Source organism: Wickerhamiella sorbophila (assembly GCF_002251995.1).
Source record: "Wickerhamiella sorbophila strain DS02 chromosome Unknown contig1, whole genome shotgun sequence".
In the NCBI taxonomy this organism is placed as follows: domain Eukaryota; kingdom Fungi; phylum Ascomycota; class Dipodascomycetes; order Dipodascales; family Trichomonascaceae; genus Wickerhamiella; species Wickerhamiella sorbophila.
The window spans coordinates 2,344,900-2,359,090 of NW_020193984.1; the positions used below are offsets into that span (position 1 = coordinate 2,344,900).

The window sequence follows — 14,191 nt, forward strand, 5'->3', positions numbered from 1 at the left end:
AGCAGGGAGGTATGCGTGCATCACCAACCATGTGGTTGAGCATGTGTGTGTGCTTAGGTAAGCAGAAAACTCACCCCAGCCATGTTAGGGCTTAGGGCCTGACGCGAAAAGTTGAGTGGGTGAATTACAACATTGGCCATCGAGCACCAACTTTTGCATCCACCATGAAGCTCAATATTGCCTATCCCGCTAACGGCACTCAGAAGCTCATTGAAATCGACGACGAGCACCGCATCCGTGCATTCTACGACAAGCGCATGGGCCAGGAGATTGAGGGCGACTCCCTGGGCGACGAGTTCAAGGGCTACACTTTCAAGATCACCGGTGGTAATGACAAGCAGGGTTTCCCTATGAAGCAAGGTGTTCTGCACCCCACCCGTGTTCGTCTGCTCATGGACAAGGGCCACTCCTGCTACCGCCCCCGCCGCGCCGGTGAGCGCAAGCGTAAGTCCGTCCGTGGCTGCATTGTTGGCCCCGACATGGCTGTCCTCTCTTTGGTTGTCCTCAAGCAGGGTGATGCTGAGATCGAGGGTTTGACTGATACATCTGTCCCCAAGCGTCTTGGTCCCAAGCGTGCCAACAACATCCGCAAGTTCTTTGGTCTCTCCAAGGAGGACGACGTCCGTCAGTTTGTCATCCGCCGCGAGGTTACTGGCAAGAACGGCAAGACCTACACTAAGGCTCCCAAGATCCAGCGCCTTATCACTCCTCGCCGTCTCCAGCACAAGCGCCGTCACCGGGCTGCCAAGCTCGCCGCCGTCCAGAAGTCCAAGGACGAGGCTGCCGAGTATGCTCAGTTGCTGGCTAAGCGGGTTAGCGAAAAGAAGGCCGAGAAGGCCGAGATCAAAAAGCGCCGTGCTTCGTCGCTGCGGGCCTAATCTGTCTGCATCACTGTTTTTAGTCTAATTGTCATATAGACATGTTATTCACTCTTGAAAATAATCTCTCTCCTGCTGACTAACCCGCTCAGGTCAGCGGGGCAAGAAAAACGGCAAAGGGGGATCTTTTCTCTTAGTAAAAATCAACTCTGCGTCGTGATGAGGGACGATTTGCCGCGCTTCCCCACGCCATCTGAGGCGTTTGGAGGCAAAAAAGCCAGTACAAAGTCGCCTGCGTACGGCGATCTGGGCAATATTCCCAGTTTGCCCACCCAGCGACGTCGCGATACGTCGTCCCCAGTCTCTCAGTATGCTCCTGCCCCTTCGCGTCCTCCGGCACAGGCTGGCCCTGTCCCGCAACAGCGGAACGGCTCTGGTGGTTACTCTCGCCAAAAAGCTCAATTGCCTAGCCAAACACATGAGCAGGATCCGCAGAGAGCCTATGGCCAAGCGCCCCAAGGTTACTACCAAGGGTCTCAACCCAGCTTTCACAGCGCTCCACGGAATAATTACGCACCTCAGCAGCCCCAACAGCAAAGCTCGCAGCAGCAGGCCTACTATTCGCATCACCAGCCGTCTGGCCAGCCCCGTTCGCAGTCCCAGCCTCAGCTCCCGCCCCAGCCTCAGCACCACCGGCCAAGGGTAACACCCCCGCAGCAGCTGGCATCGCCCACTTCTCAGCAGAGACAGCAGTCGATCCCTCAGTCGCAACGAGGGCCAACTGCTATGCCTCAGCCCCCGCAACCGCAGGCTCCGCCTCAACCCCGCCAGCCCCGTGACGACTTGCGAGCGTTGTTTGATAGCGTAGATCGCAACAAGACCGGATACCTTACTGAGGCTGAGCTGTCTAGCGCCCTGGTAAACGGCGACTATTCAAGATTCGACCCCAACACCGTCAGGGTCATGATCCGAATGTTTGACAGAGACAACGATGGAGCACTTCATTTTCGGGAGTTCGGCCAGTTATGGAAATACCTTCACGAATGGCGTAAAATCTTCGATCAGTTTGATACTAACGCCAGCGAGGCCATAACAGTAGACGAATTTAGTGCTGCCCTGGCTGCGTTCGGATACAAACTCATGCCAGAATGTGTTCAGTTTGTGTTTGCGACTGGATCGCGCGTGAACAAAAGCACTGGCATTCGCGAAATGTCCTTCGACATGTTTGTCAAGAGCTGTATTAATATTAAAAGCATCACAGACACATTCAAAAAATACGACTCGGATAGAGACGGGTTTGTGACAATGAGCTTTGAGGACTTCCTAACCGAGGTCACTAAACTGGTAACTTGAGCAATATATATCTATAGGTAACGAACTGTTTATGTTATTGGAACCTGCTGGGCGTCCCAGAACCGGCCCCCGAGACCTTGTTGGTCCCCGAGCTCGTCGGCGATCCAATTGTGGATTTTATGCGTTATGAATTCATCAAGCCGCCATTCTCCCGCGTCTTTTTCCAACAAATGCGTCTCTAGAAAGATGTAGACTGACGCCGAGTACGTTTCTCCGTCCGCTCCAATGGCACGGATCACTTTGCGTGCATACTCTGATCCTTCAAAATCATCTAGCTTCTGTATTGCTGAACTATCCAGATTGAAAACAAGCTTGCCTTCTACCTTATCTTCGACACTTGATGTAACTCCTGGATAGTCCCGCTCCTTCAGCCGATAACGTCTATAGCCATGTAACGTTGCGGGCATTGTTTTGATTGATGTTCCTTGCAGCGTCCTAGTTCCAAAAACAACCCTTGCAAGCACCTCTTCTGCCATTAACGTACCGTATACAAAACACACTACCATTTAAATTAGATAAGATAAGGAAGGTCGCGCGGGTCCCGCTGCGATAAAAGATACCAGTAGTCAGCACAGTAGTTTTTTCTTTCAACCATGGGAGTTCCCGCTTTCTTTAGGTGGCTCTCCAGCAAATACCCGAAAATCATCAAGCCTTGTCTTGAGGATGAGCCTGTGGAAATCAATGGTATCGAGTACCCCGGGGACTATTCTTTGCCCAACAAAAATGGCGAGTTAGACAACCTCTATCTCGACATGAACGGTATCGTGCACCCGTGTACGCACCCCGAGGGCCGCCCCGCCCCCGAAAACGAAGACGAGATGATGTTGGAGGTGTTCAAATATACGGACCGGGTTGTAACCATGGCGCGTCCGCGCAAGTTGCTGATGATCGCCATTGACGGAGTCGCTCCCCGAGCGAAAATGAATCAACAGCGCAGCCGTCGATTTAGAAGCGCCCAGGATGCTGAGGCTGCTCAGGTTGCCAAAGAAGAGAAAATTGCCGAGGCGAGAAGAAGGGGTGAGGAAATTGATGAGGCCATTCACGGGAAAAAGGCCTGGGATACTAATGTCATTACCCCAGGTACTCCGTTCATGGAGTTTTTGGCGTCGTCCCTGAGATATTGGATATCGTTCAAACTGAACTCCGATCCGGCCTGGAAAGACCTCAAGGTTATTATCAGTGATGCCTCAGTTCCCGGCGAAGGCGAACACAAAATCATGGAACTTATTCGATCCCAGCGCAATGATCCTGAGCACGACCCCAACACAAGCCATGCAATTTACGGTTTGGATGCCGACCTGATTTTCCTGGGTCTTGCTACACACGAGCCCAACTTTAGGATTCTTCGTGAAGATGTTTTTGCCCAGAACCGTACTGCCAAAGCTAGTGGCTTGAAATCGTTTATTTGGTTGGACGTTGGAATTTTGAGACAGTACCTCGAAATTGAACTGGATATTCCACGCACTGGATTCCCCTTTGATCTCGAGAGGGCTATTGACGATTGGATCTTTATGGCTTTCTTCTGCGGTAACGATTTCTTGCCCCATCTTCCATCGCTTGATGTCCGTGAGAACGGTATTGATGTTTTACTCAAAGCCTGGCGGCAGTCGCTATCGAGAATGCAAGGTTACATGACATGTGACGGCTCGGTGAATCTAAGTCGTGTGCAGATCTTGTTGAGAGTTGTTGCGGGGGCTGAAAGTGATATTTTCCGTCGTCGCCGAGACCAGGAAGCTCGCCGCATGGCCAATGATAAAGCACGAAAAGCTGGGCAAAAGCGCATGAAAAATGAACGTGCCCAAGCCCGTGGCGCAGCAATCGCAAAGACGCGGGGCGAGAGTGCTCCGACAAACCCTCTGGATAATATCCCGTTGTATACACCTTCCGGTGAAAGCGTCGGCCAAACCCATATGACGAACCAAGAGCTTGTTGCCCACCGCAATGAAATCACGATGGAAAATCAGACCCAGGTAGAGGCACAAGCAGGATTGAAACGCCCTGCCGACGACATTGACGATGACCATGAAGCTGAGGACAATATTCGTCTATGGGAACCAGGTTATCATCACAGATATTATGAGAGAAAGTTCCACACTTCTGACAAGAACCTTGAGTTTGTAAATGAGGTCGTTCAGAAGTACATCGAAGGCGTTTGCTGGACGCTTGCATACTATTATCAGGGTTGCCCCTCCTGGACCTGGTACTACCCTTATCATTACGCACCTTTTGCTCAGGATATGACCGATTTGGATCATTTGAAGATCGAATTCGACGGTGGTGAGCCGTTTTTGCCTTATGAACAACTCATGAGTGTGTTGCCGGCGGCATCAAGTCACACGCTTCCCAAAGTGTTCCGACCTCTTATGTCCGATAGCGACTCGCCCATCATTGATTTCTATCCAGTTGACTTCCCCATTGATATGAATGGTAAAAAAATGGCTTGGCAAGGCATTGCTTTGCTTCCGTTTATTGACGAGCAGCGGCTGCTGGCGGCCGTGCGAGCAAAGTATTCTGAGCTCACCGAGGCAGAACGCGAACGAAATGCTCGTCGAGAGCCTGTTTTGTTAGTGGCTCCCGAGAATGTTCAGCGAGCTGATTTCGCCAAACTATACAAGACTGACAAAGTTGTGCCCTTCAGCTTCAAGAGTTGGAGAGCTAAGGGCTTGGCTGGCACAGTGTTCCGTTTGGAAGATTTTAGCCCTGATAAGCCGCTTATCTGCCCTGTGAGCAGCACCGAACATCCTGACATTGCCTCAAATGGTTCAGTTATGGTGGAATATCATGTTCCTGAGAACCAAATGCACAAGAGTATGATTTTACAGGGTTACAACGAGCCTAATCTTGTGTTGAGTTATGACGAGCGTTCTCAAATCATTTCAAGACGCAACAAGAGTGATCGAGGAGATGAGCGCTTCGACAGGCGTGGTCGTGATCGTCCGCAGGAGTTTTCAGAGCCTCGTCCTTTGTCCGAAGATGGATATATTGGATTCTTGCAACACCAAGCCCAGCTCAAGGCTCAGGGATATGACCAGCAGCACCAGGGCGGATACGGTGGGGGCCATACAGGAGATCGTGGCGGATATCACAACGGTTATCAAAACGGATACCAGAACGGACACCGCAATTATAACGATGGCGGGTACGGTGGCTTCAACCCTGGTGGGTATGGCGGTGGTCAGAACTACCAAGGATACCAAAGGTACCAGGGATACCAGGGATATCAAGGCGATCGACAGCGATAATAATTTATATAATTTAAATGATTTCAAGGTCATCAGAATCAGAATTGTGACGCTCGAGTTGCTTGGCTCGTTGGCCGCCCGTGGGGTCGAAGCCAATACGACGTATGTGTTCGGGTGTAAATGCCCGATGTTTTTCAACAAAATCCTTATTTGCATCTTGGTCAATCAGCTTACCTTTTGTATCGAACTCTCGCAGGAGGAACCCGTCAGGACGCTGGGCGAGTTTTTTCCGTATTCGCAGCTCGTTTTGCAATTCATCTGCTCGACGTTTGTCGCGTTTGACCTGCTTTTCTTTGCTAGTGACCGTCTCCTCAAAATCACCCATGAAGGAACCTCGAGCGCTGCTGTGGTAGACCTTGCCAGCATCCAAAGGGGCCTGGAAATCTGTATGCAGCCCTTGTTTCCATTTGACGGCGCCACCTTCGAATACCGTCATTCGTTTTGCACCGCTTTTTGGATCATATAATTTAGAGACAGTAGAGTTGAACTCTGGACGGGTACCAGCCACTTTACGCAGGCGAACTTCACGGTGGTATTCACAGAACTCTGTTCTTCGGAGATCCACCCAGTTTTTGCACCGTTTTTTATTTGAGCTCTCGCCATAGCATTGTCCACAGTGCTTTGAATGACCAATTTCAAGAATACTGGTCTCACCGCGGATACTTAGACCCAGAGTGCGAGTCTCGCCCTTGGCGACGTAAATGTTTGGATTCAGTAGGGCGATCAGAGTTCCGGGGCGGATTTTCCAGAACTTTTCAAAACTTGCTCCGTGAATAGCAAGCATCACGTCGTATTTGAGATCAGTCAATGTTAACATTATGTATTTCGATCCCCGCATGCTCTGCTTGGCCTCGCCCTTGCGAGCTACAATAGCCATTACAACGAAATTGGGGTAGCTGGGAGGCGTGAAAAGCGGAGGATAGACCTCGGAAAGCAGCTTTGAAAGGGTCAAAACCGTGACATCCTGAACAAGCGCGTCGAAATCACCGCAACTGACATAGCGCGTGGTTAGATCCAGCTTGGTGTATGGCTCAACAGAGTCCTTTTGCTCGCCTGTTTTCTTGTCCGATGCACCAACATTGGTCGTGCTGAACCCACCCAATCTCTGTTTGACTAGCTCTTTTGTCGAGCTCGAAACCTTTCTTTGGGCTCGCAGCTGATTTGCAAACTCACTCATGTCATACTGGGAAAGGTCGGAGGGGTTGGTAGGGGACAAGACAGGACGTGAGGATGGAGTGTTGAAGGCAGAAGAAGGCAGGGAATTGGCGTTCCAGATAGCCAGGAAGCGGTTGAGGCGGTCAGAAGATTTTGCAGAGTGTTATTTGGAGAGCTTAGATACGTCTGCCCTCGATGGGATCCCGAGCTTTAATTTTGATTTTGAAGCAGAATCCGAGCCGCGACAAGATTCAGAACCGGAGCCTGAGTATGAACTCAAAGTAGGGCCAGAAATTGAGAGTGCCGACCCCACACCAGACCCCGCACCAGACTCGGTGGACTTTGAACCCCAGCTAACCGAATCCGAGCCTGAGCCTACCCCTGAGCCAGCCCCTGAACCAACTCCGGAGCCGGTACGAAGCAAGCCTCGAATACTTAAACGAATTATTCGAGCTACCCCCTCTGAGACGCGTACGCACAAGCTCATGATCCCTCGTCTCATCAAGGCAGATAACTCTAGGCAACCCACAGTCACCATGGCCCTTAACCAAAAACGAGCGGTGCAATTACCCTCAAATAAACTAGATATGGACGGCCTCTGGCTAGCACATTGGCTGCAATTCGAAGAGAGCCGCACACGGTTATGATATTTATCTTTTTTTTTGTACTATATTATTTTTTTTCACCAAAAAAATTAAAAGGGATTGTCGATAACGGCACTGCCTTCGACAGGATAAACTGTTTGAATAATGGGACCTCCGCGAGCGACTAGGAGCCCAAGTTGGCGGGTTTTACCCTCGTCGAGAATCTCGACCACGTCCTCCAAAACCATATTCATAAGAGAGTCATAACCAGTCAGAGTGCCTTCGATTCGCCGGCCCCCAGAGAACTCGACGCTGATTTTTTTGTCCTTGTATTTATCAAGATCAATAATAGGGCCCTTATTGGGCCGCTCTTCTCCTAGCCATGGCACAAAGGGCTGGCGTTCGCGTTTGTCGTCCTGAGCGAGTTGCTGCTGTCGTCGCCGCGGGTCATTATTGCGTCGTTTGAAACCACCACGCTGGTTATCCCGGCGCCCATCACGATTGTCGTTACCGTCTCTTTGCCGGTTGCCTCTGCCGGTCATCTTAACACTTGAAGTTTGGGTGAGTAATCCGAAATCTACAATGACTGGCGATATAGTAGTAAACATTGTTGGAGAGCTGGCGTCTGTGGAGCGGTATATTTCTCCGGGGTGGACTTTGGAGCAAATCAAGGCGCGGATTGAAACAATCACGGGGGTGCCGCCGGCCTCTCAGATGCTGACGGTGAGAGATCCCCACGGACACAGCCGGCGCTCTCTGGAGAGCTTTGGGCCTTCAACAACGGTTGCCGCAATGGGGATTACAGAAAAGTCGCAGATCGACGTGTCAGATACCCGTCCACGCGACCGAAGACTGGACTTCAATGGCGAAGTTGAGAAATACGAGATGCCGCTGTCAGATTATGAGAAGCGATCTGACTCTGTTCTTGAATGGAAAAGGCAGAATCGTCTTGGCAGGTTCCAGGAAGCGCCTTTGCAAACACCGACGCACGAAGAAATTGAGGAAGAATGCAGTCTCACGGTCGGCAAGGACTGCTGGGTCAAGCTGGCCAACGGAACGAAAAAGGCCCAGATCGCATATGTTGGCTCGGTCGAGGGAATCCCTGCGGGAACGTGGGTGGGTCTCAGACTCCACGAAGCACTAGGCAAGAACGATGGCAGCGTCAAAGGCAAACGGTACTTTGATGCGGAGGCCAATCACGGGGTTTTTGTCCGTCCGTCGGCCGTTACAGAAATTGACGACAACGACGATCTCGAAGAGCTTTGAGCCAGTCGAAGCAACCTACTTACGTCTACGAGCTCGAAGCATCATTCAACAAAGTACTTAAAAAGATTCATACACACATATAGTAACTAGACAAAAAGGATTATAAGGCGGCACCAGAGGTGTAAACGCGGTCGTCGTCGCCCTCGACTTCAGCGCGGATTTTCTCGAGTTCACGGACCTGGGTGTCCCACGTCGATTTCGAGTTTTTCAAATTGCCATCAAACAATTCCCGGTCTGGCTCGCGATGGGTGCCGCCCAGACGGTCCCAAAGCGTGGTATACTGACCATAGTTGTAGTTAAAGTACAGGTGGTGAATTGTGTGACAGGCCGAGCCATTCACAATTGGGTCGTGCGACAAGTACTCGCCATCGTGTATGAGCACGGTCCAAATGTTGACGGCAATGAATAACACAACGTAGGCGACCTTATGGAGAGGGAACACAAAGGGGAACAGGTGGTATGGAACGGACTGGAAATAGCCATCGACCGGGTGGAACGCATGGGAGGCGAAAGGAGTGGGCACGAGCCACTTGTGGTGAGGCTTGTGGAGGTGCTTGTAAACGGCCGGGGTGTGCAGCCAGCGGTGGATAAGATAGATCAAGCAGTCAGTGAACAGGATAAACAGCGGGAACTGGAAAAACATGTACCAGGTTCCGTAGTCTTTGGGGTTCATGTACAGCTTGGAGTATCCCTGGCACTCGGCAACAAACCAAGGCACGGTTAGCAGGGTCATCATGGGAATGGAGGTGAGCGACTGCTTGATTTCAAGCTTGACCTGGTTCTTCAGGTATTTGGGATGGTTGAAATTCTCGTGGTTGTAGACAAACAAATAATTCATGTAGGCGGTCACCAAATATAGAAGTGCACCAAAGAAAGTTGTAATAACAAAGAACGAGATGGACTGCCGGAGCGGATTTGAGCGGCACAGAAGCGAGGCGTACGCGAGGTCCGAGGGCTTGAAGAACTGAGGAGGGTCAACGCCGTAAACATGGCTCTCGAACGCGGACGAAAGCCCGTTGAGCGTCACGTTCGCGGGAGCGGCAATCGGGTTGGGCGACGGCAGTAGAGTGGCATAAACTTTGTCCAGGACAAAGGTGTCCATGATCTCCAAAACGATATCCATTATAGTTTAATTTTTGAACGGTTGTCGCTAAGGAAACAAAAAGATAGCTTGGAAAAGGATGTTAGTTTTTATGTCCCGCGGACGCCCGTACCCTATCGCTCAAGATACGAGATACCATACTTGAGTGGAGAAAAGACGTGTGTAAATTTGGGACGGATAATTCGGGGGCTCTGCTGGTAGGATCACTGCATAGCTGATGGACGAATGTTGTGTTTGGGAGAGGATCCAGTCTCTTTAATCTGCCAATGCTGCTAAATTTCACCAGTAAACCTGACATATGATCCGACAATCATACGAGGATCACGTGTGGGGCGAGCGTTCGGCTTCCCCTTACCCTGGCAGTTTTTTGGATGGAAGACGGGTTTCTCGGAATTTTTATCAAAATAGTAGGGAATTAGTTTAAGCAATGTAAATCTACTCCCTGCCGCGGGTCAATTTAAAATACTTGTCAAACTTCTCGCTGTGGTCAAGTCCCTCGTCGACCGTGCCGCGAACCTCCTCCCATGTACGCTTTTGCCGCTGCCCTCTTCTGGTTAGATCCTCTTGCAGCCATTGCAAAGCGACCTGTAAAAGCCTGGAGTTCGGACCGCTGTTTTGGTACTTTTTAAGAACTGCTTCTGTGGTCGCCGCTTCGAGGGCCTGCCCAAGATGCATATGCACGATGTGGGAGGGCCAGCCCATAAGGCCATCGAAAATATGTGTAGCGTAAACAATTTGGCAGTGGCGTGTTTCGGTTTCTGTTTTCAAAAACTCGAGCAGCCTGTGACGCACAAGCACGTCCAGGTCGACGGTGACCTCGTCCAGAAACAACGACGTCCACGGCCGTAATAGACCCATGCACAGCTGGACTCTGCGCCGTTCGCCATCCGAAACAGCATTCATACGCCAGGTCAGGTCAATGTCTAGAATATCGACCAGCTCGTCCCGACGCTCCGGGTAGGCATCTCCACCAACGCTTGCAATCAACAGCGTCACTGGCACGTCTCGCCGCACCGTAGGGTTGGATGCCCACTCTGTACCTAAATAAGTAGCGTTCTGCAATCCGTCACGAAACGGATCGCGGCCGTCAACCGTGGTTTTACCCAGTTTAGCCAGGGTCTTGCCGGCCAGAATCCGGAGAAGCGTGGACTTTCCGGCGCCATTGGCGCCTATCAACAAAGTCCTGGAGCCAGTGGGCAGATTCAAGCTAATGTCCTGCAGCCCAACTGTTCCATCGCCAAATACATAGAACAATCCATCAGTCTCAATCATGTCCCCTTGGAGGTTCCTAAACAGCTGACAAACCCGCCTCTCCCTTCGTCACAAATGAGCTTGCGGATTCATCTGCCCGAGGTGTCTTCGGCCACAATGCGGGCTTGCGGGGTCTACGCTAGCGGTGCTCTGTATGCTGCTGGTTTCTATCTCATGCTGGACACGGCGCTTTGGTCCGCCCACAAAAACCCCACCGATATGCACATTGGGTTTGTGGACTGGATTCCTCTAGTGCTAGTGACCCTTGGGATGGCAATCATCAATTTAGTGGAGAGATCCAGACTCACTTCCGGCATGGCATTCGGTTATGAGTACGGCGGGCACGGTACCTGGCAAGCTAGGGTTGTTTTGTTCGTGGGCACCGCCTTTCTTTCGGGAGGCGGTGCTGGGTCTGTACTTATTCTGCTTCTCCGCTATATAATTCCCGACCGTTCAAGACCCGAGATTTTTATGGGATTCTTCAACATCCTTTCGTCCATTCTAATAATGAACAGCTCCACATGTCTCTGGCTAGCCCAAAATGTGAAGGACGATTACAGCTACTCGCTCCAGCACTAGTTGAACCAGGTGACAACGTTGGTCACAAATGAGCTTGGCAAGATTGTGTTGGTGGGTACCTCGCTGCAGCCTTGTTGGGACGCACTACCGCATCCATGCTCTCATGTCCCAGAGTGCAATTACCGAAAGGCCGTTCTTTATGGAATCATGAATCTCCAAACGGGCCCGCGTTCTTTATAGGATCGATGAATCTCCTCATCCGTTCCGACAACCAGCAACACGTATCTCTGGCCAGCTCAAAATATTAAAGCTCCTAGCTCCAGCACTAGGTAGGGAAGGACAAAACAGTTCTACATTATCTATTGGAAGAGAACCAGAAGCCTTTTTTTCTAGAAACAAAGAAGGGCAAATAAAAAATAGAAAAAAAAAGTAGAAAGAAAAAAAAGCATGTCTTTGCCGGGTCCATAACTACCAGGTGATCAGCCTGAGGATATCTTTTCGACTTTTTTTCCTGCTTTATCTTAAACTGCACTGGTCCTCATCTGCTCGGCCGGCATGGGAACAAAATTGTCGAGATCCACGCCCAATGCAGCGCGAGCATGCTCTGGAATCAACGTCTTGTTCAGGTCTGGGCTCAGGGAAAGCTCGAGCTCGGAAAAGTTAAACAGTGGGGGTAGCTCTCTATCTGGTTGGTCGGGTTCCTGGTAGTTGGGTAGCTTTGTGTTTGGATCACGCAGCTCGTCAAAGTAAGGGTGGGCCATAACTTGGATGCTAGACGGGCGCTTTTCCGGAGAGTACTCGAGCATGTCGCCCAGCAGAGCAATCGCCTGTTGGTCGGCTCGGCGGAATACACGGTTCAGGGGATGGGGGCGGATTTGTGGGAACCTGTGGTCGTTGTTGTGCGCAGAGTTCATGACCCAAATCTGCTCTCTGGTCGGGGTGCCCAGCACCTTGATGATTTCCACTAGCTGGTCGATGCCGTTGGAGCCGGGGAACAGAGGTTGGCCGAGAATGAGCTCGGCCATAACGCAGCACGCTGACCACACGTCAATCTTAGTTGTGTAGTTTACTGCTCCAAAAATGAGCTCGGGGGCTCTGTAGAAACGAGAACAGATATAAGCAACGTTGGGCTCGCCAGCCACCAGCACCTTTGCGGACCCAAAATCGCACAGCTTGAGGATTCCGGTGCGCGGGTCGCAGAGCAGATTGCACGGCTTGATGTCTCTGTGGCAGATGCCCAGGCCGTGGATATACGCTAGGGAGCGGAACATCTGGTAGGTGAGCAACTTGATTTCCAGGTCCGGCATGGGCCGACGGGCTCGTGAAAACCAGCGCAGCTCGGAGGCGACCGTGCCCGGCATGTACTCGAGAACCAAATTTAAATATACCTCATCGCGTTCTGCGGTCGAGTGGAAGTATGCCTTGAGGCCTACGATGTTTGGGTGGTGCACCTTGCGCATAATCTCCAGCTCGCGGTTTTTGAAGCGCCGGTCCTGGAGAACCCTTTTGATTGCAGCATCCTCGTTCGACGGAAGCAGCTTGGTCTGGAATACAACCCCAAACGAGCCGTTGCCTATCACGCGGCACTGCGTATACGAAAGATCCGCCGTTTCGCCGGTGCGGCCATCCTTGGCATTCTGGTGGGTTACCTCACTCATGGCTCCAAATGTGATACTGGCACGTGATGCTCGAAAGAAAAAAAAAACACGGGTACTAGCGGTTAAGCTCGAAGGCTTGGTTTGGTTTTTTCTCGAGATTCCAATAGGCTCACAAACACAAAATCACCAAGGGATAGGGAAAAGTAGCGTGTCAAGGTAGTAATCTCCCACGGTGTCTCCCACCTTGCCCAACCCTCCCTCTAGAAGGATCCTTGCCCTTATACAAAGTCCCACATGCGCGATTTGCGGGCGTTGGGGGCGGGTTGTGTAGATTTATATCTCAAGTATCTATCGATTTATAATATTCTCAAGCGATCTTGCTGGACACAGCTGGGCCAATCGCGGCGTCGGGCGCCCGCCGCCGTTCCGCGGCAGAAAACACCTGCTCCCATCCCCGCTTTTCGTGCGAATCCTCCTTGTGCTGGTGACGTCTGGTAGACGCACCAAACGTAATCGTTGGTAATCCGTGCATTTACGGGAAACAAGCTCCAAAAAATACGCTCTTGCAAATTGATCGGTCGCCGCAGGCCGTTTTTCTCATCTCCCCACCCGTCCTCGCAATTGCCTGGCTTTCTGCCGCGACCCGCCTCTGACTAGTGCTGCCTTTGTCATGCAAGTTTTCGAGTGGGCGTTCGGGAAGCGATTGACCCCTCAAGAGCGTCTGCGGAAGCACCAGCGGGCTCTGGAGCGAACCCAGCGAGAGCTGGACCGCGAGCGCACCAGACTAGAAGCCCAAGAGCGCAAGCTCATTGCCGACATCAAAAAGGGTGCCAAAGACGGCCAGATGGGCTCGGTCAACATCATGGCCAAGGACCTGGTTCGAACAAGAAATTACATCCACAAGTTCTACGTGATGAAAACACAACTACAGGCCATCTCGCTGCGCATCCAAACCGTCAGGGGCAACCAGCAGATGGTGCAAAGCATGCAGGGGGCGTCCAAGCTGCTGGGCAGCATGAACCGCTCAATGAACCTTCCTGCTCTGTCGAAAATCGCCATGGAGTTCGAGCGCGAGACTGACATCATGGACCAGCGCCAGGAAATGATGGACGACGCTATCGAGGACGGCATGGGCGAAGCTGACGAGGAGGGCGAAGAGTCCGAGGAGATTGTCGCCAAGGTCCTAGACGAGATCGGAATAGACCTCAATCAGCAGCTCGCCGCAGCCCCTCCTACTGCGGATCTTGAACAGGAGAGCCAGAACCTGCCTGCTCGCTTGGCTAGACTGCAGCGTTAACTTATA

At 51.5% G+C, this 14,191-nt stretch overlaps 13 protein-coding genes across 13 annotated transcripts; 7 read left to right on the forward strand and 6 right to left on the reverse strand.

The window, feature by feature from the left end:
• Positions 1-164: 164 nt before the first annotated feature.
• On the forward strand, positions 165-878 carry B9G98_01454 (40S ribosomal protein S6; the record flags this gene model as incomplete). The annotated part of the gene is made up of 1 exon (XM_024808012.1): positions 165-878. One exon carries the CDS (start codon positions 165-167, stop codon positions 876-878), a length of 714 nt encoding a protein of 237 aa, XP_024663780.1.
• Positions 879-1,037: 159 nt separating this feature from the next.
• On the forward strand, positions 1,038-2,171 carry B9G98_01455 (Programmed cell death protein 6; the record flags this gene model as incomplete). The annotated part of the gene is made up of 1 exon (XM_024808013.1): positions 1,038-2,171. One exon carries the CDS (start codon positions 1,038-1,040, stop codon positions 2,169-2,171), a length of 1,134 nt encoding a protein of 377 aa, XP_024663781.1.
• A 29-nt stretch (positions 2,172-2,200) lies between these two features.
• B9G98_01456 (AIG2-like protein) lies at positions 2,201-2,647 on the reverse strand (the record flags this gene model as incomplete). Its single annotated transcript, XM_024808014.1, has 1 exon — positions 2,201-2,647. The coding sequence occupies one exon, from the start codon at positions 2,645-2,647 to the stop codon at positions 2,201-2,203; it is 447 nt and encodes a 148-aa protein (XP_024663782.1).
• A 117-nt stretch (positions 2,648-2,764) lies between these two features.
• B9G98_01457 (5'-3' exoribonuclease 2) lies at positions 2,765-5,413 on the forward strand (the record flags this gene model as incomplete). Its single annotated transcript, XM_024808015.1, has 1 exon — positions 2,765-5,413. One exon carries the CDS (start codon positions 2,765-2,767, stop codon positions 5,411-5,413), a length of 2,649 nt encoding a protein of 882 aa, XP_024663783.1.
• Positions 5,414-5,426: 13 nt separating this feature from the next.
• On the reverse strand, positions 5,427-6,590 carry B9G98_01458 (DNA replication licensing factor mcm10; the record flags this gene model as incomplete). The annotated part of the gene is made up of 1 exon (XM_024808016.1): positions 5,427-6,590. One exon carries the CDS (start codon positions 6,588-6,590, stop codon positions 5,427-5,429), a length of 1,164 nt encoding a protein of 387 aa, XP_024663784.1.
• On the forward strand, positions 6,589-7,215 carry B9G98_01459 (hypothetical protein; the record flags this gene model as incomplete). The annotated part of the gene is made up of 1 exon (XM_024808017.1): positions 6,589-7,215. The coding sequence occupies one exon, from the start codon at positions 6,589-6,591 to the stop codon at positions 7,213-7,215; it is 627 nt and encodes a 208-aa protein (XP_024663785.1).
• Positions 7,216-7,262: 47 nt separating this feature from the next.
• Positions 7,263-7,760, reverse strand: B9G98_01460 (U6 snRNA-associated Sm-like protein LSm7; the record flags this gene model as incomplete). Its single annotated transcript, XM_024808018.1, has 1 exon — positions 7,263-7,760. The coding sequence occupies one exon, from the start codon at positions 7,758-7,760 to the stop codon at positions 7,263-7,265; it is 498 nt and encodes a 165-aa protein (XP_024663786.1).
• On the forward strand, positions 7,735-8,418 carry B9G98_01461 (Cell polarity protein alp11; the record flags this gene model as incomplete). The annotated part of the gene is made up of 1 exon (XM_024808019.1): positions 7,735-8,418. The coding sequence occupies one exon, from the start codon at positions 7,735-7,737 to the stop codon at positions 8,416-8,418; it is 684 nt and encodes a 227-aa protein (XP_024663787.1).
• Positions 8,419-8,518: 100 nt separating this feature from the next.
• Positions 8,519-9,541, reverse strand: B9G98_01462 (Delta(7)-sterol 5(6)-desaturase; the record flags this gene model as incomplete). The annotated part of the gene is made up of 1 exon (XM_024808020.1): positions 8,519-9,541. One exon carries the CDS (start codon positions 9,539-9,541, stop codon positions 8,519-8,521), a length of 1,023 nt encoding a protein of 340 aa, XP_024663788.1.
• A 414-nt stretch (positions 9,542-9,955) lies between these two features.
• Positions 9,956-10,792, reverse strand: B9G98_01463 (putative ABC transporter ATP-binding protein C20G4.01; the record flags this gene model as incomplete). The annotated part of the gene is made up of 1 exon (XM_024808021.1): positions 9,956-10,792. The coding sequence occupies one exon, from the start codon at positions 10,790-10,792 to the stop codon at positions 9,956-9,958; it is 837 nt and encodes a 278-aa protein (XP_024663789.1).
• Positions 10,793-10,846: 54 nt separating this feature from the next.
• On the forward strand, positions 10,847-11,350 carry B9G98_01464 (Vacuolar protein sorting-associated protein 68; the record flags this gene model as incomplete). Its single annotated transcript, XM_024808022.1, has 1 exon — positions 10,847-11,350. One exon carries the CDS (start codon positions 10,847-10,849, stop codon positions 11,348-11,350), a length of 504 nt encoding a protein of 167 aa, XP_024663790.1.
• Positions 11,351-11,811: 461 nt separating this feature from the next.
• B9G98_01465 (Protein kinase gsk3) lies at positions 11,812-12,948 on the reverse strand (the record flags this gene model as incomplete). The annotated part of the gene is made up of 1 exon (XM_024808023.1): positions 11,812-12,948. The coding sequence occupies one exon, from the start codon at positions 12,946-12,948 to the stop codon at positions 11,812-11,814; it is 1,137 nt and encodes a 378-aa protein (XP_024663791.1).
• Positions 12,949-13,558: 610 nt separating this feature from the next.
• On the forward strand, positions 13,559-14,185 carry B9G98_01466 (DOA4-independent degradation protein 4; the record flags this gene model as incomplete). Its single annotated transcript, XM_024808024.1, has 1 exon — positions 13,559-14,185. One exon carries the CDS (start codon positions 13,559-13,561, stop codon positions 14,183-14,185), a length of 627 nt encoding a protein of 208 aa, XP_024663792.1.
• Positions 14,186-14,191: the final 6 nt, after the last annotated feature.